Raw genomic sequence first — 26,303 nt, forward strand, 5'->3', positions numbered from 1 at the left:
GTTTTTCCCAAATTCATTTGAAAAAATACAATTCTTGATATAATGTACATAATGTACAAATAAGTGTGGTAAAACACAGTGACTGTACAAAATACATATAAATGAATTTGTTGTTCTTTTAGAAATACGAGTTCATTTCTGGCGCTCGAGTCATGCGACTTGTTTCTTGTTCTGTTGCGCACTTCTTCTTCACAATGTAAATAGTGAAGCCACACTGCCCCCAGCAGTTCATGTTGTGGTACTGCAGCAAACAAAATGAATCAGAAAGAGGCCGCTGGCCTGATTTTATCCTTAATTTACATTAATATAAAATAATAATAATTTTTAATGACACGGTCAGCCTCACAGAGCTGGAAAAAAAAAAAAAAAGAATAAATCACGGTGGAGCTGCTTTCTTCTTGTAAATAGGACATTATGTTTTCAATTTTTTTATAGCTGTTTTACTGTATTTTAGACTAAATACTGGGATTCATTGGGTTTTTAATGTCTTAAGGGAGATTTTGAGATCACTTTTGATGGAATATATAGATTCAGTATGACATAGCACAATGCTGGCTTGTTTGTGTTGCTATTTTTTTTAACAAGTTTGACAAAATGATTGACTGTGATGGTTGTGTCTTAGAATGATTTATATGGTTAAAAACAGAAGATTCTGAGCTTTCAAACGTTATATGATGCTTGTGATATGCTGCTGCATTTGAGAAGCATTTATTCCCTTAAGAACGTGAATGAGTGAGAACAAACATTACAACGCAAATGTTTATAGTCAACATTATCAATTACGTTACAACGTAATCATTTTTGCCTTATTGCCATTTTATTATTAAAGCGTTTATTCCGGCGCAGGTTACTGCTCGTTGCACCTCCTTCATCTTGTGTCAAAAACTCAGCACGGGTGCTTGTACTTTTATGATTTTTAACTTTTGTCAAAAATATTTTTAGCAATTTTTTTTTTGTTCAAAAATTTTCCATTTGAATAAATGTGAAATCCCCCTTTTCAACTTTTTTCCATTCAAATTTGAACTTCAGCTGTTCGGCCATTCTTCAACCGATTTCAACCATTCAACTTTTGACATATTCAGCTATCTGTTGCCATTCATTGTTATCTTCAACTTTTCTCTATCTTCAACTGTTTGTGACATACAGCCCTTAAGCTGCAGTGACTGTTCAGCTCAGATCCCATTTTTTTAAAGTGGAATGGATCTTCTGAAATCCCTCATGCAGCAGCTGCCTCCTCACTTGCATTTTCTTCAGGAAATGCAAATAATCTCGTTGTATACGTTGCACACATTGTGGTTGACGCGACTCACGCGATGGTCTATATATTTAATTTAATTTTTTTCTTTTGCCCCCACCCCCTGGCAAGAATCTCGAACTCCACCTATGGCTGATAGGGTCTATTTTTGGAGATTATTGACGTGATCTGTGCAGGTCGACGCTCTGCTCGACTGAGAGTTGCACACCAGAACCGATTGAGCTGTATAAGTGCATTGCACAGAAGTGAAGCTTCATTTCATGGGTGCAGGCTAAACCCACTCGCTGCACAAATAGGGAATTAAACTCCTGCCATACCAACTTTTAGCATGGCTCTGACAGCAAAATGAAACCTCTTCCCTCTGGTTACCATTACAGCCACGCATATTTCTCTTATAATAGCTTTATGAATGTATGTTTGAGATGAGAAAGACGGCATCCCGCACATCTTATCCTCATCCGTCCACACCACATACGCCATTGTTTGTTCTGGACTAAAGCAGAGTTTCCCCCCCTCCTCCCTTTATTCCTCGCGTTGTAACACACCTGCACTGTGTCTTTTTCTATTCCCTCCGAGAATGAAACGCAGGAACGAGATGAGTGTGCGAAACACATTTACAGAGAGCCAAAACTTTACTTAGCGGTTAGGAGTCAAAGACGCAGCCCAGGGATATTCTCCTAAACGGAATAGTGGTTTAAAATTGTCAGAACGTCTGTTTGAACTTTTCTAATATAACAAGTGCAGCTCGTAGCCTGGAGGCGTAATGAAAACGCTTTAATAAGTTCAAGAAAACCCTCTTTTCAAGACGTAATACAATCGCGTGTGGATGGAAATTAGTTCCCTGAGCTATTTGTGTTACATTTGTAGATTAAAGAGCAACAATCTTAAGCAATTGAAAACAATCTTTTAAAAGCTAAATATTATTGTTAAAGACTACATTTGCCAGGGAATTTTGGCGGAATTGATTATTCATGTTGAAATGTCTTAACTCACCTTCAGTCCATCAAGGCCTGGGTTGCCAGGAGGCCCCAGTGAACCCTAACACAAAAAAAGAAGAAGAAAAAAATAAGAAAAGATATTAGGTCATTATATTTCTACTTAGTACTCTGCTTTGGTTGGTGTTCATTTGTCCCAAACAAAAAAAAACCAAAAAAAAAAAACCAATAATAAACTGAAAAATAATGTCATTTATTAATTTTTTTTAGTTTATCTGTCTATACAAAGCAAAAATGCATGAATAAAATACAATAAATTACTAAGTTCAAGTATCAATTTAAATAAATGCAATCTATTGTCTTTAATAAAGTCATTTCCTTCATTTTTTTCTTTTAAATATACAATACCAAACGTATCACATATTCCAAGGTTCCTTTATTAATATAAATCAAATCTATAAATTGTCTCGAAATAAAATCAGTCTCACAAGCCTGAATTTGATTTTTCTTAGTTTTGGAAGACAACATCCACACTCTAACCTTAAAATACATTGCACCAAGTTAAATGTAGCGTTTTGGCAGTAAACAGGTTGTCAGTGTAGGGAAAAAAGGAAACAAGTGGTATTTATTGGGTAAAAGTTAGCTTGTTGGGATGAAAAGTGTCCAAAAATAAATAAAGAAAGGACAAAAATTGGATAAAAGTGCCAAAAAGAACTTACAAAAAAAGGCATATTTATTGGCAAAAGTAGCAAAAGTCTGAAAAATGGTGTCACTTTTTTAAAAGGGGCAAAAATAGGACAAAGGAAGTTGCAAAATGGACAAAGGAAATAGGTAAAAAGGGGTTAAAGGTTTCCCCATTTTAAGACATTAAGAATCACATGTTGAGCATCACTGACTTAATAACAGCTTCTACATGTCGCTGAAAATGTAGTTTTTTGTCCCAGCCCACCCCGTGACAAACAAACAATTTAGGGTAAATTTAATGGTTTATATCCACAGCACGTGTAATTGATATCTCTGAGACAACAAAAGGATTTTCTCCTTCTTTAAAAGACCTATGGTCCAAAATGCTTCACAGCTCTTTTAAAAAAAAAAAAATCATGTAATGCCACTGAATCAGTCTTCAAGGTGATGAAAATTAAAGCCCATTTGTGACATGGCCTGTTTTAGTCAAACACAACACTTCACTTCAGACGCACCAGCGGCAGCAGCAGCAGGTCTAATTGAGCAGCCTCGGGGTCTGGTCGTATGAGTCATTAACACAACCGTGTGTCATCATTGACCTCTGCACACACACACACACACACACACACGTTGACGGCAGGCCTTGCCGACAGATGACAGCGCAGACAGGAAGTGTCTGATTGGGTTACACTGAACAAACACTGGCAGCTACCTGATGGCTGGATATGGCTTACATCTGTTCTCCACATCAGCGCCACCAGAGACTAGCAGCCTGTATTGCAGCACTTAGCTTCACAATTTTTCTGCTTTCCATCTTTCCTGGTCTGTCAGACTTTATTCTCTCCTCCTCATGTTTACATGCCCCGACTGTGGTTCACTATCCTAAATCACCACGTAAACCATGAGAGCATAAAACACACCAACTAGAATGACGATGAAAACCCCTGATAGTACCATTGCGGCATAAAGCGTATCATTAGACTGTCCCAATAAAACATAATAATGGGACAATAAATTGATTTTGATAACTTACTTTCATTCCCTGTGGCCCCACAGGTCCCTGTAAAAAAAATAAAAAGGGAAAAAAAGAGATAAATTAAAGACAAATTGAACAAAAACAGCTCATGATCTTGACTGCCGACATGGTCCCAGCACGGAGGCTGGCAGGAATCAAGATTGGATTTCATGCAGCGAGAAACACGCCGCAGGCAGAGCTGTATCACAATCAAGCCCCTTGTTTTATTCTGCAGCACAGAATGGTAATCTACTCCCAATGTGGCTTCTTTTCATTGAACTGCACCATAAATACAAATCCCTAATGAGCCATGAGTTACATTAAATTGACCTGATGGTGAACTCGCCTTCCTGGGGTTGTGTCGTATTAGGCGGAGGGGGTTCATTACCGAAAGGAGTTGATATTGGGAAAGCATTTAAAATAAAAGGCAAGGACGCACATCCCTCTGGGTGATGGATGCGTCTGGACGCACTTGCAGGTTTGCTGAAGGTCAAACGGAATCATTTACCTTCCCAGAGTTTCCGAGGTCATCTTTGTCAATGATTTCCAAGCAAGACTTTTTTTTCCAACTAAAACCGTACCCTAAACTTCTACATTCCTACCTCTTTTTGTTAACACACGCCACGACTTGGATGTATTTTTCAATATATTGGGTTATTTAGCTTTGGTTCAAAACACAATCATCTGAGTATCTTATTTCAAACTATAATATTGTGTTCTAGGAATGTCACAGTATTGACGATATCACAATACAGCGGTATTACAAGTGCCTCAATATCGTCGTGGTTACATCCAGGTTTAAAATAATGATCTGTTGCGCCAAAAAAATACATTTTGGGTTGGCTGTAGCGGACCGTTTCAGAGTAAACTACAAGTACCATAATGCTTTTGGGCGTCGTCATTACGGTTACGGTTAGAGGCGGTTGAGCCAATGGCGTGCGACAGTGCGAGAAATGAAGAGTTTGAAGAACCTGTGCATGACGCAGAGGTGTGGAAACATTTTGGTTTTACGGCATCAAGAAACGATAAAGGAGATAGAGGAGAAAAAAAACAACTTACACAATTGCAGCTCATTTATGATGCACTTTTATTTCCGCTTATAGCAAAAAAAACCCAAAAAAACCCAACTGAAAAACCTTTCATTCAGCAAGCCAACAAAGAAGACGGGTTTTCCCTCCTGCCGCTGTTCGAGGCCTTTGTTAGCCATCCTCAGCAGGGTTTGGTAAACATCTTTATGACCCACGAGGTATGTGAGAGCATGTGCCGCTCGCCCCAGTGCTAATTAGCTTGGCTACATCTGAGAGCACTCGGGGGCTAGCGGCTGAAAAGGAGTTTTTTACTTAAAAGAGTTACAAGTCCTCGAGAGAGTCTGGCACTTTTGTGCTCAACTTTCGCACCGGACATCGGAGGGGGACAAAAAAAAAAAGAAATCAACCAAAACTTAACTTGAAAGACTAACTTTTGTCGATTATTGTGTCCGAATAGCGCATGCTCAGCATTTTGCACCTCTGCGGCCTAATTAAACAATCACAGAGGAAAGGATTCCACAAATGTAGAATATCAACAGGATGCCTTTTTTTTTTTTTTTTTTTTTTTTTGAAGTGAAGCGTCTGAGCACAAACACAAAGCGCCGAATGTTTTCCGCTTTCATTAATGACTTGGAAATGACAAACAAAGAGGCGACCGCTGGGTCATTTCCCACACTCTGCCCGTAGCAGCACTTGAACCCTTAATAGCCTCGTGCTGTAGTTCCTGCTCAGCATTTACAGCACAAATATTTGGGAAGATGAATGAAGATATAGAGAAGCAACGTCGTGGAGCTTTGAGATTCAGGTCAGGGGCTTTATAACAAAGCTTTTGTTTTACTTAAAAGATAAGCTATGCAATATCACCCTTTGCACTTAAAGGGAAACTAATTGTTTTGCCGACTATCTTTATTGACTTTATTTAAAGGCTAAAGTTCTAGGTGAGCATAACATGGCTCTCAACATGATTCCTGTAGGTACTGAAGAATGTGGACCATCATTTTCTCAACCCAGCAACACTTTTTCAAGAGGTTCATTCTCTGTCCTTATGATCCAACATGAGCAAAACTAAACCCTGGATTAAAGACATTATGTCGTTTGATGCAAACTGATGCCTAAATAAATATAAAGGGTGATTTTAAATGTTTTATCTATTAAAATTAAACTGGTAAATCTTAGAATGAATATTGAGTCTAAGCGGTGGGGGCCACAAAAATGTAATTATCAGATCCAAGGGTCAATTTATCAACATTAATGTCAGCATTTAAAATAATGACCAATCAGAGCAATAGTACAGGAAAGAACATAGGCTGTTGTTTTTTTTTTTTTTTTGAGTCATTATGTGTATTTATGTCATCATTTTATATGTTTATAGAGCCATTTTCTGAATTCATATTGTTACTTTGTGTTAATTGAATCACATTTTGTTTTTGAAGTCATTTACATGTATTTTCAGTGTCGTTTTGTGTATTCTCTGTGTAATTTTATGTATTTAAGGTGCCGTTTTTGTGTATTTTTTGAGTTGTTTAGTGTATTTTTCGTGTTTTGTATGTTTTCCAGTTATTTTTGTGTATGTTTGTGGTCAACTTATTTGTTCTTTGAGTCATTTGGTGTATTTTTCCATCATTTAGTGTGTTTCTGGAGTCATTTTGTGTTTATTTAGGGGGTCATACATTACTAGACAGAGGGTCCCATGTGTCCCCCGGACCGCAAGTTGCCCCATTTCTGGTTTCGATTGATAATTTATAGATAACAGAAAAAAAATTAAAAAAATTACAAGCCAAAGTTTATTTAGCTCATGCTAGTTTCCTAGAAACATGACTCCACAAGTGCACTTTATCATAATGTTGACATTATATGACGTTTTGTGTCTGAAATACAATCCTTTTGTGCACTTTAAAGCAAAGTTACTGATGATTTTAGGGTAAATTGAATAAATTGGATGCACAAGAGATTCAGTTTACATTTTAAAGACAATCACCATTAAACGACAAGATACATAGTTACCTCATGGGCATAGTATGGCATGTGTCTCTTATTTGCTGATTAGAATATCAAGTTTTAAATGAAAACTGTGGGTAAGACTTGAAATCACCTTTACAAAGCTCAAGACATCATCTAATTTACCCAGACAGACCCAAAGGCAGAGAGAATTTCTAACTTTGAGTCCTGAGAATAATTCCCTTTCTTCTTTCTCTTCTTTTATACCTCCCCCTCCCTTTTTGTTGCCCTGCAAGAGCTTATTCCTTCTAACCAGCACCATGTGTCCTGGATGGCTGCTCGAAAACTCTGGAATCTACTTAACAATAGAATCTACATCAAGCAACCTGAGCTGTGTCAAGTGGGCACTCACTCATGAGGCTGTGTGGAATAACTAAAGGCTGGTTACGTTCTCACCCTAAAGCCAGGTTCTAACCCTAAAAGCACCCATAACATACACTGACGATGTAGTTGTTTACGTGCATATATACCACACACATTTAATTGATAATAGGAATTAGAAATGTTAAAATTTTTATGAATCAGGCTTTTTCTTTAGTGTTTAAAAAAAACAAGAAATTATCAATGTTCAAAAAGATTGCCTCAAACATCTGCCTCTGAAGAAGACTGGCAGTTGATAGTCGAAACATGTCAGGAGATCAAAGTAAATTTCCCGAATGAAACCTTAACATATTACTCAAAATGAAGACAATAAGGACCTGCTGGAATTATTACGTGAAAGTCAAGGACACATCAAAGCGATCAGCAGACGCCTCTGAAGAAGACTGGCAGCTGATAGTTGAAACATGTCAGGAGATCAGAGTTAATTTTCTGAATGAAACCTTAACATATTTTTCAAAAAGAAGACAAAAAGGACTTGCTAGAATTTTTACGCGGAAGTCAAGGAAACATCAAAGCGATCAGCGGATGCCTCTGAAGAAGACTGGCAGTTGATAGTCGAAACATGCCACGAGATCAAAGTAAATTTCCCGAATGAAACCTTAACATATTACTCAAAAAGAAGACAATAAGAACCTGCTGGAATTATTACGTGAAAGTCAAGGACACATCAAAGCGATCAGCAGACGCCTCTGAAGAAGACTGGCAGTTGATAGTCGAAACATGCCAGGAGATCAAAGTAAATTTCCCGAATGAAACCTTAACATATTATTCAAAAAGAAGACAAAAAGAACTTGCTGGAATTATTATGTGAAAGTCAAGGACACATCAAAGCGATCAGCAGACGCCTCTGAAGAAGACTGGCAGTTGACAACATGTCAGGAGAACCTTAACATAACATTGTTAAACTGTTTGACTTTCAAAAACATTATTTTCTATTAAAAAGTGCTTCAAACTCACCTATAAATTTTTATTAACTTATTTAGTACTACAGCTTTTATTGTTCGGCTGTAAAACGTAGCGGGAAGTTTCATATTCAGAAGATCATGTGAGGACAAGATAACAAAGCATAATTTAAAGCAATTTTCAAAGCGAAGTAAATCCTCAGGATAAACCTGTGTGGAAGTTTTCAAGAGCAATTGTTTCCACACAATGCAGAGATTGTAAAAGACTTGATAACATCCTTTGTCAGCTTCACGTCCTTTATCCTCCCTTCACACTTGTTTGATGACATGATGACGCCACATTTTCCTTTTTTGTTTGTTATTTTTCAATCTCGTCCATCTCTGTGCATGGTTTGGTTTGACCTATTAAACTTCAGCTACAGTACGTTATTATCTCAAAACTGCCATCGTAATTCCAATGCTGTGAGGGGGAACAGATTGTCCCTGCTGTAGAAACACTTTATTACAAAGCATGTGACCATTACTACCCATTATACGTTGGTCCATCTGTAGTTTTGTAACAACCTAAAATAAATCGTGAGAATCTCAGGAAACTAGATATGAGCCAATTGGGGGAAAATGAAGGCTTGTGTAATTAATTTTATAATGAGAATGAACGTGGCACCTTTGGGTGGCAAATTAAATACCATCATTTAATAAAAAAAAAAGAAGACTGGGACAATAAAAGTGTCTATGTTCAACATACTGTATGTTTTAAATCAGTGGTGTCAAACTGTTTTTAGTTCAGTAACAGTTTGAAAATGAGTAATTTTAACATTACTGTACCCTGGTTTGCACTTCTACGTATACATAAAATACAAAATATGTAAGAAACAACAATATCCAAGCAATAAGTGACAGAAATCAGTCCCAACAGGATCTTCACTTTAATTTTCCTCCATCTTGTGATCAATTTCTAATAGCTAAAGGAAAATATTATGAGAAAATAATTTTTCAGTTTTTCTACTGCAATCATGCGATAAAATGAGTTTCATTTACATAATGATTCATGTTTTCTCGGTCATTTTCTATTTTCTCCCGTGGGCCAAATTGGATGCTCCTAATTTGTGAGTTTGACACGTGTTTTAAAAAATGTAATGCCTATTATAACACTTATCTATACCTGGACTACAATTCTCCGAATTTGAAAGTTTGGGCTCACCATTGGTCCACTTTCTCCAGGCTGTCCTTGTTCACCCTTAAAGAAAGAAGAAAGTTGACATTTAAAGTTTTGTTATCATAACAGCAAATACACAAATAAATAACTGCGCACATGAATAAATAAGTAAATAAACGCTCCAAAAAGTCCCTTTGAATCACTACAATTCTAATAGTGTATTCTGATGGCTCGTCTTTGTTCTAGGTAAACAAATGTAATGTTATTTTTTTCTTTTCATGTGACATTTAAAGGACAGTCACTGTATGTTTTCTCTGAAGCAATCAGCAACAAGAATAATCAGTACCCAGTGAAATCAGACAACTTAGACAACAAAGGTTTTTCTGCTTTGCATAAATGACAAGACGTTTCTGTTGAGCCCGGTTGTAGTTGTCACCGCTAAAAAAAATATTTCTGAAGTAAACAACGGGCTTTAAAAAACGTGGCAAAAGTGATAAGAAAGCAGCGTAAAAGCGTGTGTAATTTATGGTAAAACATTGTCTTGGGGGTATTGGTACATTTCTTCAAGAATCCCTCAGAAATATAATGAAGTGCATTTAAAAGTGACTAGAAACTAAACAAAACCTTATTTTCACTTGTTGAAAATGGCATTTTACCATTATGTCAGCATAGTCGTGATTTTTAGTGACACTAAGTGTGATAACTTACAGGTTGACCAGGGACACCTCTGGGTCCATCTTTGCCCGTGTCACCAGGAGGCCCTCGAGGTCCAGGAGGCCCCGGTGGCCCTGGAGGTCCAGGTGGTCCAGCTTGACCCTGATCCCCCTGTGAGGTAAAACCACACATTCAAGCATCAGTATGGAGTGATTGTGCTGGATCAACACAGGCTGGAACATCTACAGTAAAATAATAATAATAATAATGAAAGGAAACTAGTGGAATGATCTAATGGGAGAACTATCTACGGTACATATAGAAGAGTAATGTTGTGAAAAAGAGCTGAAATTAAAGCATTTATGGCTAAAATATTATTGTCCTTTAATGCATGCAAGAGTGGATTGAAAACAGGGAATGAAGAACTGTTGAAAACCTATATATTTCAGTGCAGATGTGCGATAAACTGGGAAAAATACAAAAAGCTGTTTGCAGGAAACCTGTTCTGCACGGTAGAAATAACTTTAAAACTTCAAAGAAATCTCTGGGATTATCCTGAAAACAAATCCAAAAATTTGGGATGACGACATTTGAATCCTCGCAAACGAAACTTGCTTCAGAAGTGATTCTATGGCATGATGGGAAAACTGAGGACACGCCCACTACCTTAATGAGTCGTCTCTTTATGAGCTGTTGGTCAGCGGAAAGAAAGCCATGATTGATCTTGGGGAAGACCATCTGAGCAGGTGTGTGGAGTCAAGAGGTCGTAGGTCAGAGGTGAAAGGAGATTGAAGGATGAGGTCCCAGAAGAAGAAGAAGAAGAAGAAGAAGAAGAAGGAAGAGAAAGAAGGAGAAGGCAATGCAAAAAGAAACAGATTTTGTTAGAGAGGCCAGTGTTCCTGACCTCAGTTCAGTGCCTCCACAGACAGAGGAGAGAAATCCACATTTTTTCCCAGCACTGAGGTGGTTTGTTTTTAAGTACAGGTTTGTTTCTGTATGGGATGAGATTTGAATTTGAAAGTAACAACTTGACATTTAATGTCCGGTTTTGAAACTGAATTAGTAACTTCAAATTGTACTTTTTTTTCCTGTTGAAAAAAAAAAAAAAAAAAAATCAATATATTTCTGCTTCTCAAATTCAGATTCACTGCACGCAATTCGATGTCTCTACAAGGAGACACGCTTCCGTTCCGCGAGGTTGAGCAATCAATCACTGATTCATGGAACTCCTGTTTACGTCTACAAAAACTCCTTTAAGGCTCGTTGAGGGTGTGACCATATAAATATATATATATGAATGTAAAAATATAAATCGGAGGAAAGACACATTAGGAAGAGATCAGGGTTAAATATAGCAACAAATGATTAGTCTGTAAACAAAAACTGATAAATCTGGGGCGATGGGACATTTCAGTTAAATTGTCTTTGTGAGTTTTGGCTGAGGTAAAAAAAAAAGATGTATATGCACATAAAAATATATACATACATATATACATACATAGGCAGGTGAACATAAACAGACGCACTTCAAATTCAAAAAATTAATATTAGCTAAGTCTCAACATAAGTGAACATACGTTTTTCAGGGCTATATGGTCACACCCTCAATGGCAGTTTTTGTAGACGTAAACAGGGGTTCCACAAATCAGTGATTGATTGCTTAGACCTGAAGTCTGTCTCCACGTACTGAAATTGCAATGCTTGCAGTGAATCTGAATTTGAAAAACAGAAATATATTGAATTTTTGCAATGTAACATGATGATTTTTTTTTTTTTTTTTCAACAGGAAAAAATAAAATTTCAAGTTACTAATTCAGTTTCAAAACAGTAAAATCAAATTCAATCCCAACTATTCAACTTCAGTGTGTCGTGGCACAAATCTCAGCCCATATTTCTGTACACACATACAGTCCCCTGAAAAAATGGGAATTACTCGTCCTCTGGGAAAGCACTGCCACCATCCGTTGTGCCAGCTGCAAAGTCAGACCCTCAGTGCTGCACAAGCTATAACAACATTGGCAATGTTCTGAGCCAAAGTTTAGCTCTAACCTCTCTATTTTCTAGTTAAGGTATCGTTTTACATGTGCCCGTTGGTATTAAGTGGTTTTATCCGTCACTAAAACAATCCTGAACGGATATTTAGGAGATTTGTGGTAAACCGTGGGCATGATCTTTAACTAAACAAGGTCTGACCTCCTTTGGATTATTAAGTAGTTCTCTTGGGAGTTTCATTCTCTTGCATTCATTTTTGCATCAATGGAAGCCATCCAGATCCTGGAAAGCCACCTTCACTTTCAGTTTAAGACCAGGCTTGTGGAGTGGAACAGAAAGCTGTTCAGTGAAAGACTGGTAGCAGAAGAAGAGAGGGCAACGACTGACTGGCTGTGATTAATTAGACAAGGGTTCTCCTCCTGTGCACACTCCATCATCAGCCCTCTGCTGTGCCAGTGATTCATTTACGGCACTTCAAGCTTGGGCTGCAAAAAAGGGTCGGACTTAGCAGCGAGGCAGTCGCACCACCAACAAACCTTGACAGTCAGGATCTGATTGCTGTGCAAAGCAGCCAGTGTGGGAAGACCAGGCAATCCCTACAGGGACAAACAGCACAACATGACAACCCATGCACAACATGACAACACACAGCAAACAAAAACTGTGTAAGGGGGCGAAGGAGGTTTGGAAATAAAAGTGACACACTGGGACAAATGGTGGGGCTTTCACAAAAACTGCAAGAGGCCGACATCAAACTCAGCTGTCAAACACAAAGCTTTGAAGACCAGATATTTGTATTCAAGATCTAAACAAATATAACAATCCAAATTTTAAAAATTAACTATACAAGAACCCCAAGTTTACTTTTCCCTGACTCTACGTGACTGATTCTTCTTGTTTTCTTCCAAATCCACAAAGCAAGACATTTGTCAAGATTTTTATCACAAAATAGTCTCTGCACTGGAACATGCTGGTTAACTGGAAAAGTGGGTTTGTATAAAGTTTTGAAGAATATCAAATGTCAAAGATTCTTTGGCTTTTTGTTAAGTCTTTTCCATTTCCTATTTTCATAACAGATGCGTAGCAAAGAGGAAAAAGAAACAGTTGAGCATTGACTTCACATTGCAAGAACTTTTTATAGTGGAGTTGGAGCTCCAAGAAGAAACATTTTACCCCCTTGATGGCTTCATTTAGTGGAAAGCTTTCAAATTCAGACAATTACTTTTCTTTTTATGATCATACATCAAAGCCAATGTTAATACCCCAGACTTAGAGAGTTGTTGACAAAACACTCTGAAGAAAACATTGATTTTCTTTACTCCGACATAAACCTTTTTAATAAAAGTCTTGAATCAAAGTTAAAATGTCCATTTACCTTCATCTCGTCACAGATCGATACGGACCATTCATTACCACCAAGACTTTGTACCCTAGCACGCTTTTTCATGTTTTCCTCAACAGACCAAAGTTTTCACCAGTAAACTAAATTGCGCCCATATTTACAGATGTTAAAAGTTTCATTGTTTTTGACATATACACAGTGTATATAATGAATTTCAAACTGAAAAAGAATAAGATTAACAAAGGCTGCAACAGAAGTCCCTGTTTGATTCATGGAAGATAAGTGAACCCAGATGAATGGCACCAACACAATGTTTTCCTAAATCATCTGCTCTTGTTGTAGCACTGAAACAAGACACGCAAGACATTTGATCTAATTAGAAAAATACAGTTTGCCCTCTTTGGTGGATTAAAAAAGTTTGTACTTTGTGAATGACGTGCATAAATTATAGATTTATTGATAACTAAGTATGTAGTGATAGATGTGTGTGCATTTTTGACAGGTTGTACTTCACCCGGAAAACACAAAAACCCGTGTAAATCCAATTACCATGTTCACGAGAGGTTCATGTAATGTTTTTGTTTGGAATCGATTTTCCCCCTCATGCTTCAGATAAAATCTGGTCCATCTGAACATGACTTTAGTGCCATCCCTCTGGTTTTCCAGAGATAATTCAAAAAGCATGGCTCATTAACAAGATGTCTTTCAAGGCAGCCTGACTTAATCCCAGCCTGCAGCTAAGCAGAGAAATAGATACTCTTCCACTGCAGACAATAGTCCTCCTGTGTGTAACAGGGAGCGAGGCTAAAGAAATTCAATAGATACTTACAACCTCAAAAATTGATGGGGAAAAAAGGGGGGAATTGCATGAATTGGGAAAGAATTGACAGCTCGAGTCCAGATAGAAGACGCAATGTAGTGCTGTCTGCTTTGGAACTTTGTAGTCAGGCCAACGACTTGCTTCGAACATTACAAAGCCTGAGAAATAGGAGGTGATAATCTGAGCAAAGAACAGAAGTTGGATCTTTCACAGTGGGAGATGAGGCGGAAAGGGAAAAATCTTAGTGTGGGTTTGTGCTCATCTTGCAATGCTTCCACGGTGATGTCTGTGTGTCAAGACGATAATGACACAGCACTTGATCTAAACTCTTAACCATTTACAGATTGCTTTCTTGCTTTTCTCCTCGAAAACTGACATAGGCCAATTGTATTGGCCAGGGTCGACATTGACTGCTTTTGACGTAAACAAAAACCCAGATTGGAGGAAAATCTGCATCAGCTCTCAGAGGACAATTACCAGACCAACATCTCGTCCACCACACCAAAGGCATGAGATAGTCCAAGCAACTCCAAGATGGGAAAATTCTGAACTATCCATCGAGAAGCGGTGTACCACTTGGGCACACAAGTGACTTTAATCCATCCAAGTGTAGGAAAATGCATAGGAAACTTTGTTTTGACACCAATGGAAAAATCCAATTATCAACGTGAGAAACATATAGTTTTATTACCTCCGCTCAAGGAGGTAATATTTTCACCAGTGTTTATTTATTTGTTTGTTCGTCTGTTAGCAGGATTAAGTCAAAAGTACCTAACAGATTTTGACAAAAGATTCCATAAAATTTTTTGAGAGGATTCGGATCAATATCAGTTTTAAAAAATCAAAAAATCACTCATTTTTGGCAAATATTCAAAAATTCATATCTCATTACGTAACTGACTGATCTTTCTGAAATTTGACTCAGTTATTAGGGGTGTGCATTGCCATGAATCGAACAATACGATACGATTCACGATTAGCATGTCACAATACAATATGTCCTGATGCTAAAAAATACGATATACGTCGCGATATATCACAATATCAATTATTACAAATTTCACCTTTACAGGTACAAAATGGTTCGAAATACAATTTATTTCCTTTTTTTTAAAACTTGCGAGAACAAGTAAATGATAACTAATGTAGTATATTTATCAAACTGTCAAATTACATTTTCCCAAAAGTACATTTTTGCGTCGACAAAAGTTCGTCTTTCTGTGCCCAGGATGTTTTATGAAAATAAAGCGCAATCAACTCCAAGTTAAACATCATTGAGGAGTGAGGTAGTTTAACAGGGTCTGATGTGGTTCACTGACAACTACGTGCTATGCGTACAGTATGTTAGCACAATTAAAAAATGTTTTTTTTCATTAAAAAAACATGATCGATTAGGACATTTTTGGGCTCGATATGATAATCGCATGTTGAATTGTTGGGATATATCGCCAAAACCATTTTTTTCTTACACCGTTATCAGTTATATTGGGGTTGGTTCATCAATTACCCCACTGCGTTTCCTCTGGATCAGATCTGGATTACACATTTCATTGTGATTTTTCCCAAAAAATTGCACCATGATCAAAATCACTGATCCATCACTGCGGATATCTGGCAAAGAGGATATTTGGCACTTGGTGGACGTCTGTTATCGTTTAAAATCCAACGTAAAATCTTGTTTTTATTTTGTTTTGCAGGAGCATTACAAAAATCTCAGGAATTTCTTTCTTTCTTCAACGCACACATTCCCTGACCTTTGTCTTACAGCTGTCTTTACCAGTAACCCTCCAAAAGACCACACACACCTTTACCGGGGATACATTTAGGTGGTTTACTAGAGTGATGTGGATCCCAAATTTAGAGCTGCATTGGTGGTGGTCGTGCATTTGTTTGAAACTAGTGTACTCATTATTTGTTGCTTGGTTAACCTTTAATGTTTGGATGTGGCCTGCGCCCTCGGGGTGGGGTGGGGGGGGCAGACAAATGGCTGACCCTGACATGTGGGAAAAAGGCAGAGGAAATGGGCATCGATGAGAAAATTCTCACACACTGAAGAAAGAGTTCTGAAATGACCTCGAAACATCACCTTACGGTCATTCATTATGAGTGTCTAAACAAAAAAAAACCTCTGTCATTAATATACGACTGCCAATTTGAAGCGGTTTCGGCTCGATGTACGGTAACTTGTTGTCGTGCGGTGAACAAAGACACACTTCTGACACACTATTGTTAACATGTGCGTCCATATGGGCTTCATCAACTCCCAGTGCTTGAAATCAAGGTTACACTACACTTGTCCTTTTGCCTTCATCTGTTAAGGAAATCTTCCTAATATTCTTTCTGCTGCGTTTGCTGACAAATCTAATGTGCAAAGTCAATACACTGCTCTGATGTAAAAGGTAATGCAAATAGTTTTTGCTGACCTCGTCTACTGTCATGCCGCTGCAGTCCTTCATGTTCAATTTGTATCTGTTACGGGGACAACTTTGCCGTAATTGAAACCTAATGAAACACTATCTTCAAGGGGACGGTTTGTTTGTTTACTTGAAAAGACAAATGTGACTTGGCTTCTCGCAAGGAAAACTCTATCAACCGCGTAGCTGTTTCCGCGGAATAAATGACTGTAGTGATAGAGATAGATGACTCTACTTCCTTGGTTAAAAGGTTACAAATTATGAGAACAACCTTAGAAACTAGTCCAATGGGAGTAGTTTAGCGTTAGTTCTCCTCCGCCTCTTTTAGCACTGTGGGTTTTTGTGCAACTATAATAAATATGCAATTCTTTTTATTTCATCAAACAAAAGTTGAAATGGGTTTGTAGTTCTGGTCAAAGTGGGAAAAACCGCGCGTACAACCCACAGTGTAAACACAGGCGTAACTTGAAAATATTCAGTGTGACATTTGATGTTTCACCAGGCGATTCCTAATCACTTTTCACAGCAAAAGCTCAATTGTGTTGACTTTTAGATCAGAAGTGGTGCGTGAGCTAGCCAAAAGGAGATCCGGCAAGAGTGAACAGTCAAACGACTAACATCTGGGCGGGTGCCAATGTTAAGACAGAATGACTTCAGAGATGACTTGTGCTCTGGGGAGGAAAAAAAGACAAACTGTGTTGCCGCGTTCCCTTGTCAACCTGGCCCGTTGCTCTCTGGCCTCATGGAAATCACTTCCAGCCACTTAAAGTGACTGTGACATGACACAATTGACTCTTGATGAACAGCAGCAGATACAAAGGGAAGTGAAAGTGTGCCTATGCATACTCCCATTGTGACCCCCCTCCTGGTTAATGCAGTCTACTTTAAACAAACCTGTGCAGTCTGGCATTTCAAAGAGTGCTTATTTCTTTCAGCGTTATTTGAGGAAAAATGAGCGGTCCGCGCTAACTGCGGAGCACAGATATAGAGTAATTCATTTCAGAGTCTGTCAAGCACGGAAAAACACTCACATCATCATCATTTAGAAGCTGCTCTCTTATAGAAATGTCAAACTGCAGAGCTGGAAATGATTAAGGCTTTGAATGTGAGGATTGAAGTGAATCATGAGTAATTACAGAAGGAGTTACTTGGTTTTTAATTATCGCAGGGCGTGCGCGACCCTCGATCGCTTCTGTTCACATCACATCTAAGGTCATGCCGTAAAAGAACTTGACTTTCTCAAAAGTTCAACCACTCCATGCCTTTTAAAATAAGTTTCCTTTCCCCATTTGGGATGAAGATTTAAGCTGTTGCATTTGGCCGCAATGGAAGAACACTATCCCAGGAATTCCATGCATCTCAAACCTTTTTTACCCACAATTCAGCAGGGGAAAACACATTCAACTGCTAATCACAATAAGTTGGAATGAACTACATACCCGCGGTCCCTGGTCACCTTGATCCCCCTGCAAAAGGCAAAGGAAAAGAATTTGTCTCATAATTTATGGGTGCATTCAGAAATATAGTGTTAACAATAACCCGAGGGTCACGCTGAAATCATTGAAACACGATTCCGAACACACTGATAAAAAGCAACACGGCGACCGCAGCTATTGCCTGCGGTTGGAAATAAAATCACTTCAGATAACATGGACTGACATGAATTGAGTATGAAAGAAAAGAGAGCTCTGGTGTGAGGTTTGGTGGTTTTTGGTGAGTGTGGGCGGCTAACTGGGCAGCCGGACCAGAGTCTATTGCCCCAGAGATCTTTGGCTCGCTGCCTGGTGTCGAGGTACATCTCAGCAGATGGAGGAAAAAGTGAAGGCTTTTGGTTTATCACATTAGACTGAACCCAAAACAAAACCGAACTTTACTTTGAAACAAAAGAAGAAAACCTATACATTCGAGAGCTAATTTAAACATTTATTCATGTGGAATCACACAAGGGAGTTTCTCATTGTAGCCACCGCAGATGGTTGCAATGGAGCTACAGAACTAGAATGAACTAAACGCGTAGTCGTCGTGATCCAAACGTGAAGTTTGCTTCATTTTCAATGCGAATACTGATTATTAAATATGTGGGTCAGTTTTTTTGTTGGCTATCCAGAGTAAAAATTCTACAACAGCTCAGATTTGAGCAAACATTTTCATCTGGAATTGTCACAAAAAATTAGGCATGTTTGATATTAGCTTTTTGCCAATTGTCAGATACAAAATTCCTAATTTCCAGAACTAACCGATACCGACATATACACAGGCCCCCTCCCCCAACACCTAATATTAGGTTACATCAGATGTGTCAAACTCATTTTAGTTCAAGGGCCAAATACGGACCAGTTGGATCACAAGTAGGCCACAGGTTTTAGGCAAGAAAACAAACAAGTTCAACATTAATGTGCCCATGTTTGCACTTCCAGTTATAAATTAGACAAAGTATTGAAGGCATCAACAGTATCTTAGCAATAAGTGACCGATACGTAAATGTTCTTTGATTTTTTTATGTTTTTTATCAATTTTTTTTTCAATTTGGGGAGATTTTGTGAAGTAATTTGCCAAAAATGGCATGGATTTGGAAAAAAAAAAATCCACAACTTACAACTGATTTTGTTAATAGTTTAAACAATGATTCACGTTTTCATTTTCTCCTTAAGTTTGACACAAATGGGTTACACGATCAATCTTGACATGGACTTTCAATGTGGTCCTCACTGGATGTATTTCACAAATAAACATCATCTGTGCAAAATAAGAATATTTATTCAACTTCACTAATGGAAATACAGCCGAATTCACTAAAAAATGACACTGACGTCAACGATATTACATTTTATGGTAAATATCGGTGGGCCAATCATATCGTCCATCTCTAAATAAAACTGTGGGGGTAAAAAATCTTTGACATTCAGCTAAAAATCAGAATTGAGCCACTTACAGTAGTCAAAAATCGCCAATTGCATCACTTCATTGGGTACTTTTCTCCATTGTTAGATGTCGTGCAAACAAAACTAGGATTGCGTATCATCATTCAGGCTTAATTGTCTACATTTGCATGTAATTGAGAGTATACTAAAGCACATTATCCCTTCAAAATAAATGATAATAGCAGTGGGATTATTAATCATACAGAATGCTGTCCTCTGCATCAGGCGTTGTGGTAAAGCGAACCAGCAGCTGGCTGCAGCGTACCGCACAGACATGACACTGGTATTCGTTCATTTATTTTCCAGCCAACCGTCTCCAATAGTCAACATTTCTCTCTAAACAGTCAAACAAACGATCAAAAGGATTATTGTATTAAAAAAAGAAGTACAACGTGACTCACCTTTTCACCTTTTGGACCAGGAGGGCCCTATGAAGAGAGAAATGAATATTAGATTGTTCACATGTTTAACAAAAAAAAAAATGACTACATTTATTGTAGTGGAAATACTGTAACTGAGATGTTTTGGGAATGTTACAAATTAAAAAAAAAAAAAAAAATTCACTTCAACCAAGAAACTAAGACAAGTTTAAACAAAACGTTATTACCATTCCAGTGCAAGTGAAAGCACTAAAATGTTATGTGCTTTTTTTTTTTCTTCCAATATCAGGACTTGATTAGAGTCCCCGTTACAATCTGCCAAAATGTGCCTGCTGCACCACCTGCAGACAGCCGGGACTACACAAACATACAATTAAAATATAAAATACACTCAAATCAAGTCCCGTGTTTACATAGACGATCAAATCCTGTAATCTCAAACTGAGTATTGGCAAACGTATAGTAAAAAAAATGTGGCTCGAACAAGAGAAACATGTCATTTTCTCTTTACGCTGTAGATTTTCACATCCAACGTCTATCAGTAGGCAGGAGCGCTTGGGTGGGCCAAGTTAACAAAAAAAATAAGAAAAGAAATAAAAGCCCTGGGTGAAGCAGCGGCTCAAACAAAAAGCTGTAAATACAGGTTGAACTAATATAAGAAAATGCATTTTATTGTTTACAAGAGAGGAAAAAGCCATGAATGGTGGGCTTCTCGTTTGCTCCCAGTGCATATTTGGAAAAAATGTTGCCATCTCCTTTAAATTGGCATTAGTGGAATGTAATCACCCTCCAACCTACAGTGTGTTGGGATAATTATGTGCTTTTATAATAGAACGCTGTGAGATCATACATCGAAAAAGCCCATTATGACATATTTAGTTTGACCACATCACTACACAAGTCCACAAACAGAAAAAAATATGTATACTTCCCTATTTATCCATACTAATTAATTTATCAATAATCCCTTACATCATGTTTTATTAGGTTTAGATTATTATTTAAATTATTCAAACAAGTTGTTGGGTTTTTTTTGTTTTGTTTTTTTTTAAAAGAATGAAATAAATAAAATTACAGACAATCGAGTCGCTTCATTGCTGCTTTTCCTCTTTTTTCCTTAATTTAATCAGTCACAGCCAATGTAGGAAAACAAAACAGTGGAAAATATTATTATTATTATTATTTTAAAGGCACATTGCACGTCATTATACGCTCATCTTTCCATTTCTCACTTGTATCCATTCACAATGCGGTTTGTAAACATTTTTTAAAACTTTTTTAAATGATTTCTGTGTTACTTACAGGCTGTTTTTTGTTTTGTTTTTTTTAAATGCATATTCCACTGAGATTAAGTTCAGTTTTCTCTTATTTTAAGCAGCATTTGGTGTGATTTTGATTTGCTTTGTGCAAGATTTGAATGTCGACCAAATCTTTGAATTTTAGTGTCTTCAGTTGGTTTGATGCAGGGATTGGTACCTCTATCACAGCGGGGGCCACAAAACATGTGATTGCATCTGATCCACATTCATGTTGGCATTTAGAATAATGATCAATCAGAGCATTAATACAGGAGGGGAAATGGTTTTGTCTTTTTTTCTCTCTTTGTGATTTTGAGGTTTTGTCAGTTTTTAGTCATTTTTTTTGTTTTTTGGAGTCTGTTTTTGTTATTTTTTGTGTTCTAGGTGTAATTATGTGTATTTTTCTATGATTTTCTGCAATTTTGTTGTCGATTTGTGCATGTTTAGGGCCACTTTCTGCATTTTTTTTTTTGTTTTTCTGTATTTCCCTGACATTTTGTGTAATTTTGTCTTTACAGCGATTGTGAAATGTGTTGTTTTGTGTTTTTGTAGTCATTTTGTTTTATTCTGTTGCCCCTGTTTTTATTGCTTTATGACATTGGAAAGTGTCCTTGGGTGTTTTGAAAGGTGCTTTTAAATAAAACGTATTATCATTATTATTATTGTTGTTTGCTGAAGTGTTTGTTGCGTCTGTCTTTGTTGTCATTTCATGTTTTATGAGTCATTTTATGTATTGTGGTGTGTTTTTGTTTATCATGTTGGGCTTCATACTCCTTACAACGTCTTGAATTACAATTTTTGAGAATTTGCCACATGTGGCCCCCTGGCTGCTAGTTGCTAATGACTGGTTTGATGGTTCTCACCTCGTGCTGTTATCTACAGTTTTAATTGCCATTTTCTAACATTTGATTATTGTATATGTGTGTTTAAGTAGCAAAGTCCCCGAGTCAAAACGTGTGCAGAAGATACATGATGATAGGAATCTTCTGGAGTCTAAATGTGTGATACTCAAATTCCAGCCAACAGGAGGTGCTCCAGATTACTTTGCTTGACAGTTTGAGTTTTATGACAAACTGCACTTTTTCTTTAATTTTTTGAACATTGCCAAAAATCTAACTAGTGTCCAAAGAAAATAAAGATAAAGACACCGACTCTGACACTAAGCTTTGGATCAATGAGATAAGCGTTAGACGTCTGGAGTCTATGGGCTGCTGACCCAGAATAGTAGACCTGTAGATACACACAGTTTAAACAAGAAATGTTCCAGAAGTAGTCAAGCCGTGCACCTCGGCCAATTTCTACCACAAGAACCCCCCCCGTAGCCAAGATTCTGCCTGTTCACTGCCTTTGGACATCATTTTAGAAGCCTGGTTTGCAATCTGTAGCCTTTTGTTTATGTACTTTAGAGCATGGATTTACAGCTCCATCTGCACTTGACTCACGTTGGTCAAAAGGTTACGACCCCGCACATTGCATCAGATCCCAAGCAACTGCTTTTTAACTCGTCGAGACACAGGGAGCACCATTGCACCCTTACATCTAAGAAGGTGGTCCTACTGCCTACTTGCCTGCCATACAACGAGCCACAGCACACTTGTAAACACAAAATGCTCGGTTTCGGAAAAGCAGTGTTTCCGATTACGGTTTCCAGAGGAAAAAACAGAACTAACCTACTGCAATCAAATGTGACTTTTAACACTAATAAAAGCTAAATAGATTCCAGAGGCACTAAATAGGTTCCTTATACATAAAGGCAGCAAAAAGGAAATCACTGAGAGCTGTTTTGTTGAGAGGGGGAAATTGCCTCTGCAAAGTGAAATCTATTGACAGGGTGGTTCTGCAAACACATAAAGTGTAGAAACGACAACAAAAAATATCTGAAATAGCTTAACTTTTTCCTTGTAATCACGCTTGTTAAAAGTATTGCATTTGGCACCGTAAACGCAACTGGCAGGGAAAGTTACAGCACTGTGTTTTCCCATTTGTGTAAAAGAAAAGAAAACTGCGTTAAACGCTAAACCATTGAAACCAATCCAGATTGTTTCGTGATGAGTGAAGAAACCACAACATTTTCATGCATTGCACAAATACAAGTGGGAGCCTAAGAATTATAACACCATTTAAGTTGTAAAGGACTGGATAAAATAAAGGAAGTCACATGGCTAAATGGAGATTAGAGATGCTTAATGTATCTAACAACTCTTCCATCTCAAATTCATATAGCAATATACCAAGGTGGCATAGATGGGCAGCTTTTATCGCAACGGGGCCACAAAAATGTGATTGTCTGATCCGAGGGCCACATTATCAACATTCACTACAAAAATTTGAATAATGACCAATCTGAGCATGGATATGGACATTACATCCTTGGTGGAGACAAAGGGTTTAGTCTGTTTTTGTTGTTGTTTTGTCTATTTTTGCTGTTGTTTTGTTTATTTATGTTATCAAATTGTATATTTTGCTCTCGTTTTGTGTTTTTTTTGTGTTAGTTTTGTGTGTTTTTGTGTGGTATTTGGGTTTTATGTGCATGTTTTGTGTATTTTTGAACTCATTTTGTATATTTTTGTCGTTACCTCCACCAAGGAGGTAATATTTTCAGCAGCGTTTTTAAGTCCGTCCGTCTTTCTGTCAATGTGGCTGTTTGTTAGCGTGGTATCTAAAACATTTCTGACTTGATTTCAATGAAATTTGCTGAGCTGAGAGACAATGTCAAAAGGAAGAACAAGTTAGATTTTGGAGATGATACAGTACTTCTAAACTTGGAGGTTTGCGCTCCCTGAGTCACTATGTGACGCTAAGGGTCCATAAACTGCTTTTCACTACAACTCTTCAAAATAAGACTTCTAACCTGATCCCAAACCATAAGTTATGGCTAAATTTCTCACTAGAAATGCCATGAAAACAATTGTTGCCACGGACCGACCCTTAGCGTCACAGCGTTCCTTAGCGTCTATATGTGATGAGTTGGGAGTGAGAATGTGTTACCATAATTGTAGTCAATTTGTATATTTCTGTTGTCCTTGTGCAATTTTTTGTAATTCTGGGGCCACCTAAAATTAAACAGAGGGCTGCCCATTAACAATGTGAATATAATTTCTCACTAATGTGCAATTCTATTCTACAAGGCCCAACATTTGCACAGAAACACCACCCACCGGAGCTCTTCCTAAAGCTTATACGAGTGCACGAGGGCCCTTTACAGGGACTATTAAACAGCATTGCTGCAAAGACCAGTGCAGTTTAATCCAGTGAAAGTGCAGATGTCTATTTGTCAAACTGTCTCTTGCAGCTTTGTGGTCTCAGTATGGAGATCAGGAGCTTTCTTATCACGACATGTGCATAGTTTCACCTCTTTTTGTCTGGTCTTTCAAAAGCAGTCCTGAAGAGGGTACATTAAGGTTAATCAGGCTGCTTGTTGTTGATTATTCCCACTCATTGCACACAAGCAAGCTACGCTGTAGAACACCATGAACCTTCATGGTTGTTAAGCAATCAAAAACCTTTGAATAAGAAGTTTTTTCTTCTAGATTTGCTAAGAAAAGATTTGAGAAATCATTGCATAATTGAGTGCTACTCAAATAACAATGACCCCGAGTTGACCTCAGATCTTTTAAGAATGAACCAAAGCAATCATTTCTCTTCAGTTCAACACAACATTACACATTGTTTCTCAGCATTCAAACCATAACTAGAACACTGCCTATTATCCAACTGATTAACCATTAATGGTAAATGGACTTGATTTTATATAGCGCTTTATCACCACACTGAAGCAGTCTCAAAGCGCTTAACATATCAGCTCATTCACCCAATCACTCTCACATTCACACACCAGTGGGACAGGACTGCCATGCAAGGCGCTAGTCGACCACTGGGAGCAACTTAGGGTTCAGTGTCTTGCCCAAGGACACTTCGACACATAGTCAGGTACTGGGATCGAACCCTCAACCTCTCGATCAGAAAATGGCCCTCTACCACCTGAGCCACGGTCGCCCTAGAAGCTAGAACACGTATCAAGAGCTTCAATATTTGCATGGAATGTGCTTGGCTTGGGTTTGGTTCACAGTGTTTATTAATTGCCTGTAATGGTTATACTTTATTCAATAAAGTTTTCTTAATGGTTTTAAAAAGAGATTGTTCCAGTTGGTGCAAGAAATGTACAACAGTAGATTGCCATAGTAGAGACCCATGAACGGGTGTTTTTTTTTGCTTTCTTACAGTGATGTCTTGTGTTTCCTCACCAGACAAGATGGACAGTGACACCATTTGTTGTTGTAGTTTGTTCACAGAAGTCCACAGCACATTTAATTTCGTCCTGATTTGAATCTTTCTGTGTAAACCTCAACAGAAACATCTGTATCCAACTTCCAGAGATGTGCTGGGGAGTCACGTTGGCAGAGTTTTTTTTTTCAGGCAAACAGAAGAAATCAGAGGAAGGATAAATTAAAACCATTTCTAAGAATCCAACCATGGACTCCACTTTTTAAAAGCTTCCTGTGGACAGGTGTTGTAAATTAGCACACGTGCTAACACACTCAAAACAATACGACCGGGTTACCAATGTAATTGCGATGTCCATATCAAATAAAGGGAATCTAATCTAGCATCCCACAATGCAATGCGCAAACTTTTCCGAAACTGAAAGACAGAGTTTACAGTGGAGATCAAAAAGAAGTTTTGAGAGGTAATTTCTACCTTTGATCTTTGATTTATTGATCCATGTGAGGCATACACTTTGTATATGTTATAAAAAATTGGTATATATAGATATATATATATTAACGCTGGGCAACTTAATGCGTTATCGCGTTAACAGTAATTAATTAACACCGACAAATGTTTTATCACGCATTAACACAGTTTTTTTAATTTTTATTTTATTTTGAAAGTCCGTTGCTCATTGGGTTGGATGTTGTTAGGTTACACGATGAAGAGCCAGAACAGAAAGGAACTCCCTAAATCCCTTCCAGGCGGCCATATAGATGAAACAAACGTAATTTGTAGCTACTGCAAAGCTGAATTTTCTTATCACCAGAGTACTTCAAGTCCTACGTACCGCTTAAACGCACACCGTTGACGCTACCAAATCGTCCACCCAAACAAACAGCGAACGGAGGCCTCGGGC

The 26,303-nt window shown here is 37.8% G+C and overlaps 1 protein-coding gene across 17 annotated transcripts in view; it reads right to left on the reverse strand.

Annotated features, from left to right (window-relative positions):
- The window catches only part of col25a1 (collagen type XXV alpha 1 chain), a 199,888-nt gene that overhangs the window by 35,591 nt on the left and 137,994 nt on the right, over positions 1–26,303 (reverse strand). For 13 of the 17 annotated variants that reach the window (XM_028474628.1, XM_028474629.1, XM_028474624.1 and 10 more), the window contains exons 5-12: positions 19,899–19,925; positions 18,016–18,042; positions 12,537–12,596; positions 10,675–10,746; positions 10,063–10,179; positions 9,400–9,435; positions 3,908–3,934; positions 2,249–2,293 (exon numbers count right to left, since the gene is read on the reverse strand). In XM_028474628.1, the coding sequence (XP_028330429.1) occupies positions 2,249–2,293; positions 3,908–3,934; positions 9,400–9,435; positions 10,063–10,179; positions 10,675–10,746; positions 12,537–12,596; positions 18,016–18,042; positions 19,899–19,925 (411 nt within the window). The remainder of the gene's footprint in view (positions 1–2,248; positions 2,294–3,907; positions 3,935–9,399; positions 9,436–10,062; positions 10,180–10,674; positions 10,747–12,536; positions 12,597–18,015; positions 18,043–19,898; positions 19,926–26,303) is intronic. The other 4 variants (XM_028474634.1, XM_028474632.1, XM_028474635.1 and 1 more) reach the window with 3 other exon arrangements.

Source organism: Gouania willdenowi, chromosome 18 (assembly GCF_900634775.1).
Source record: "Gouania willdenowi chromosome 18, fGouWil2.1, whole genome shotgun sequence".
NCBI classification, from domain to species: Eukaryota; Metazoa; Chordata; class Actinopteri; order Blenniiformes; family Gobiesocidae; genus Gouania; species Gouania willdenowi.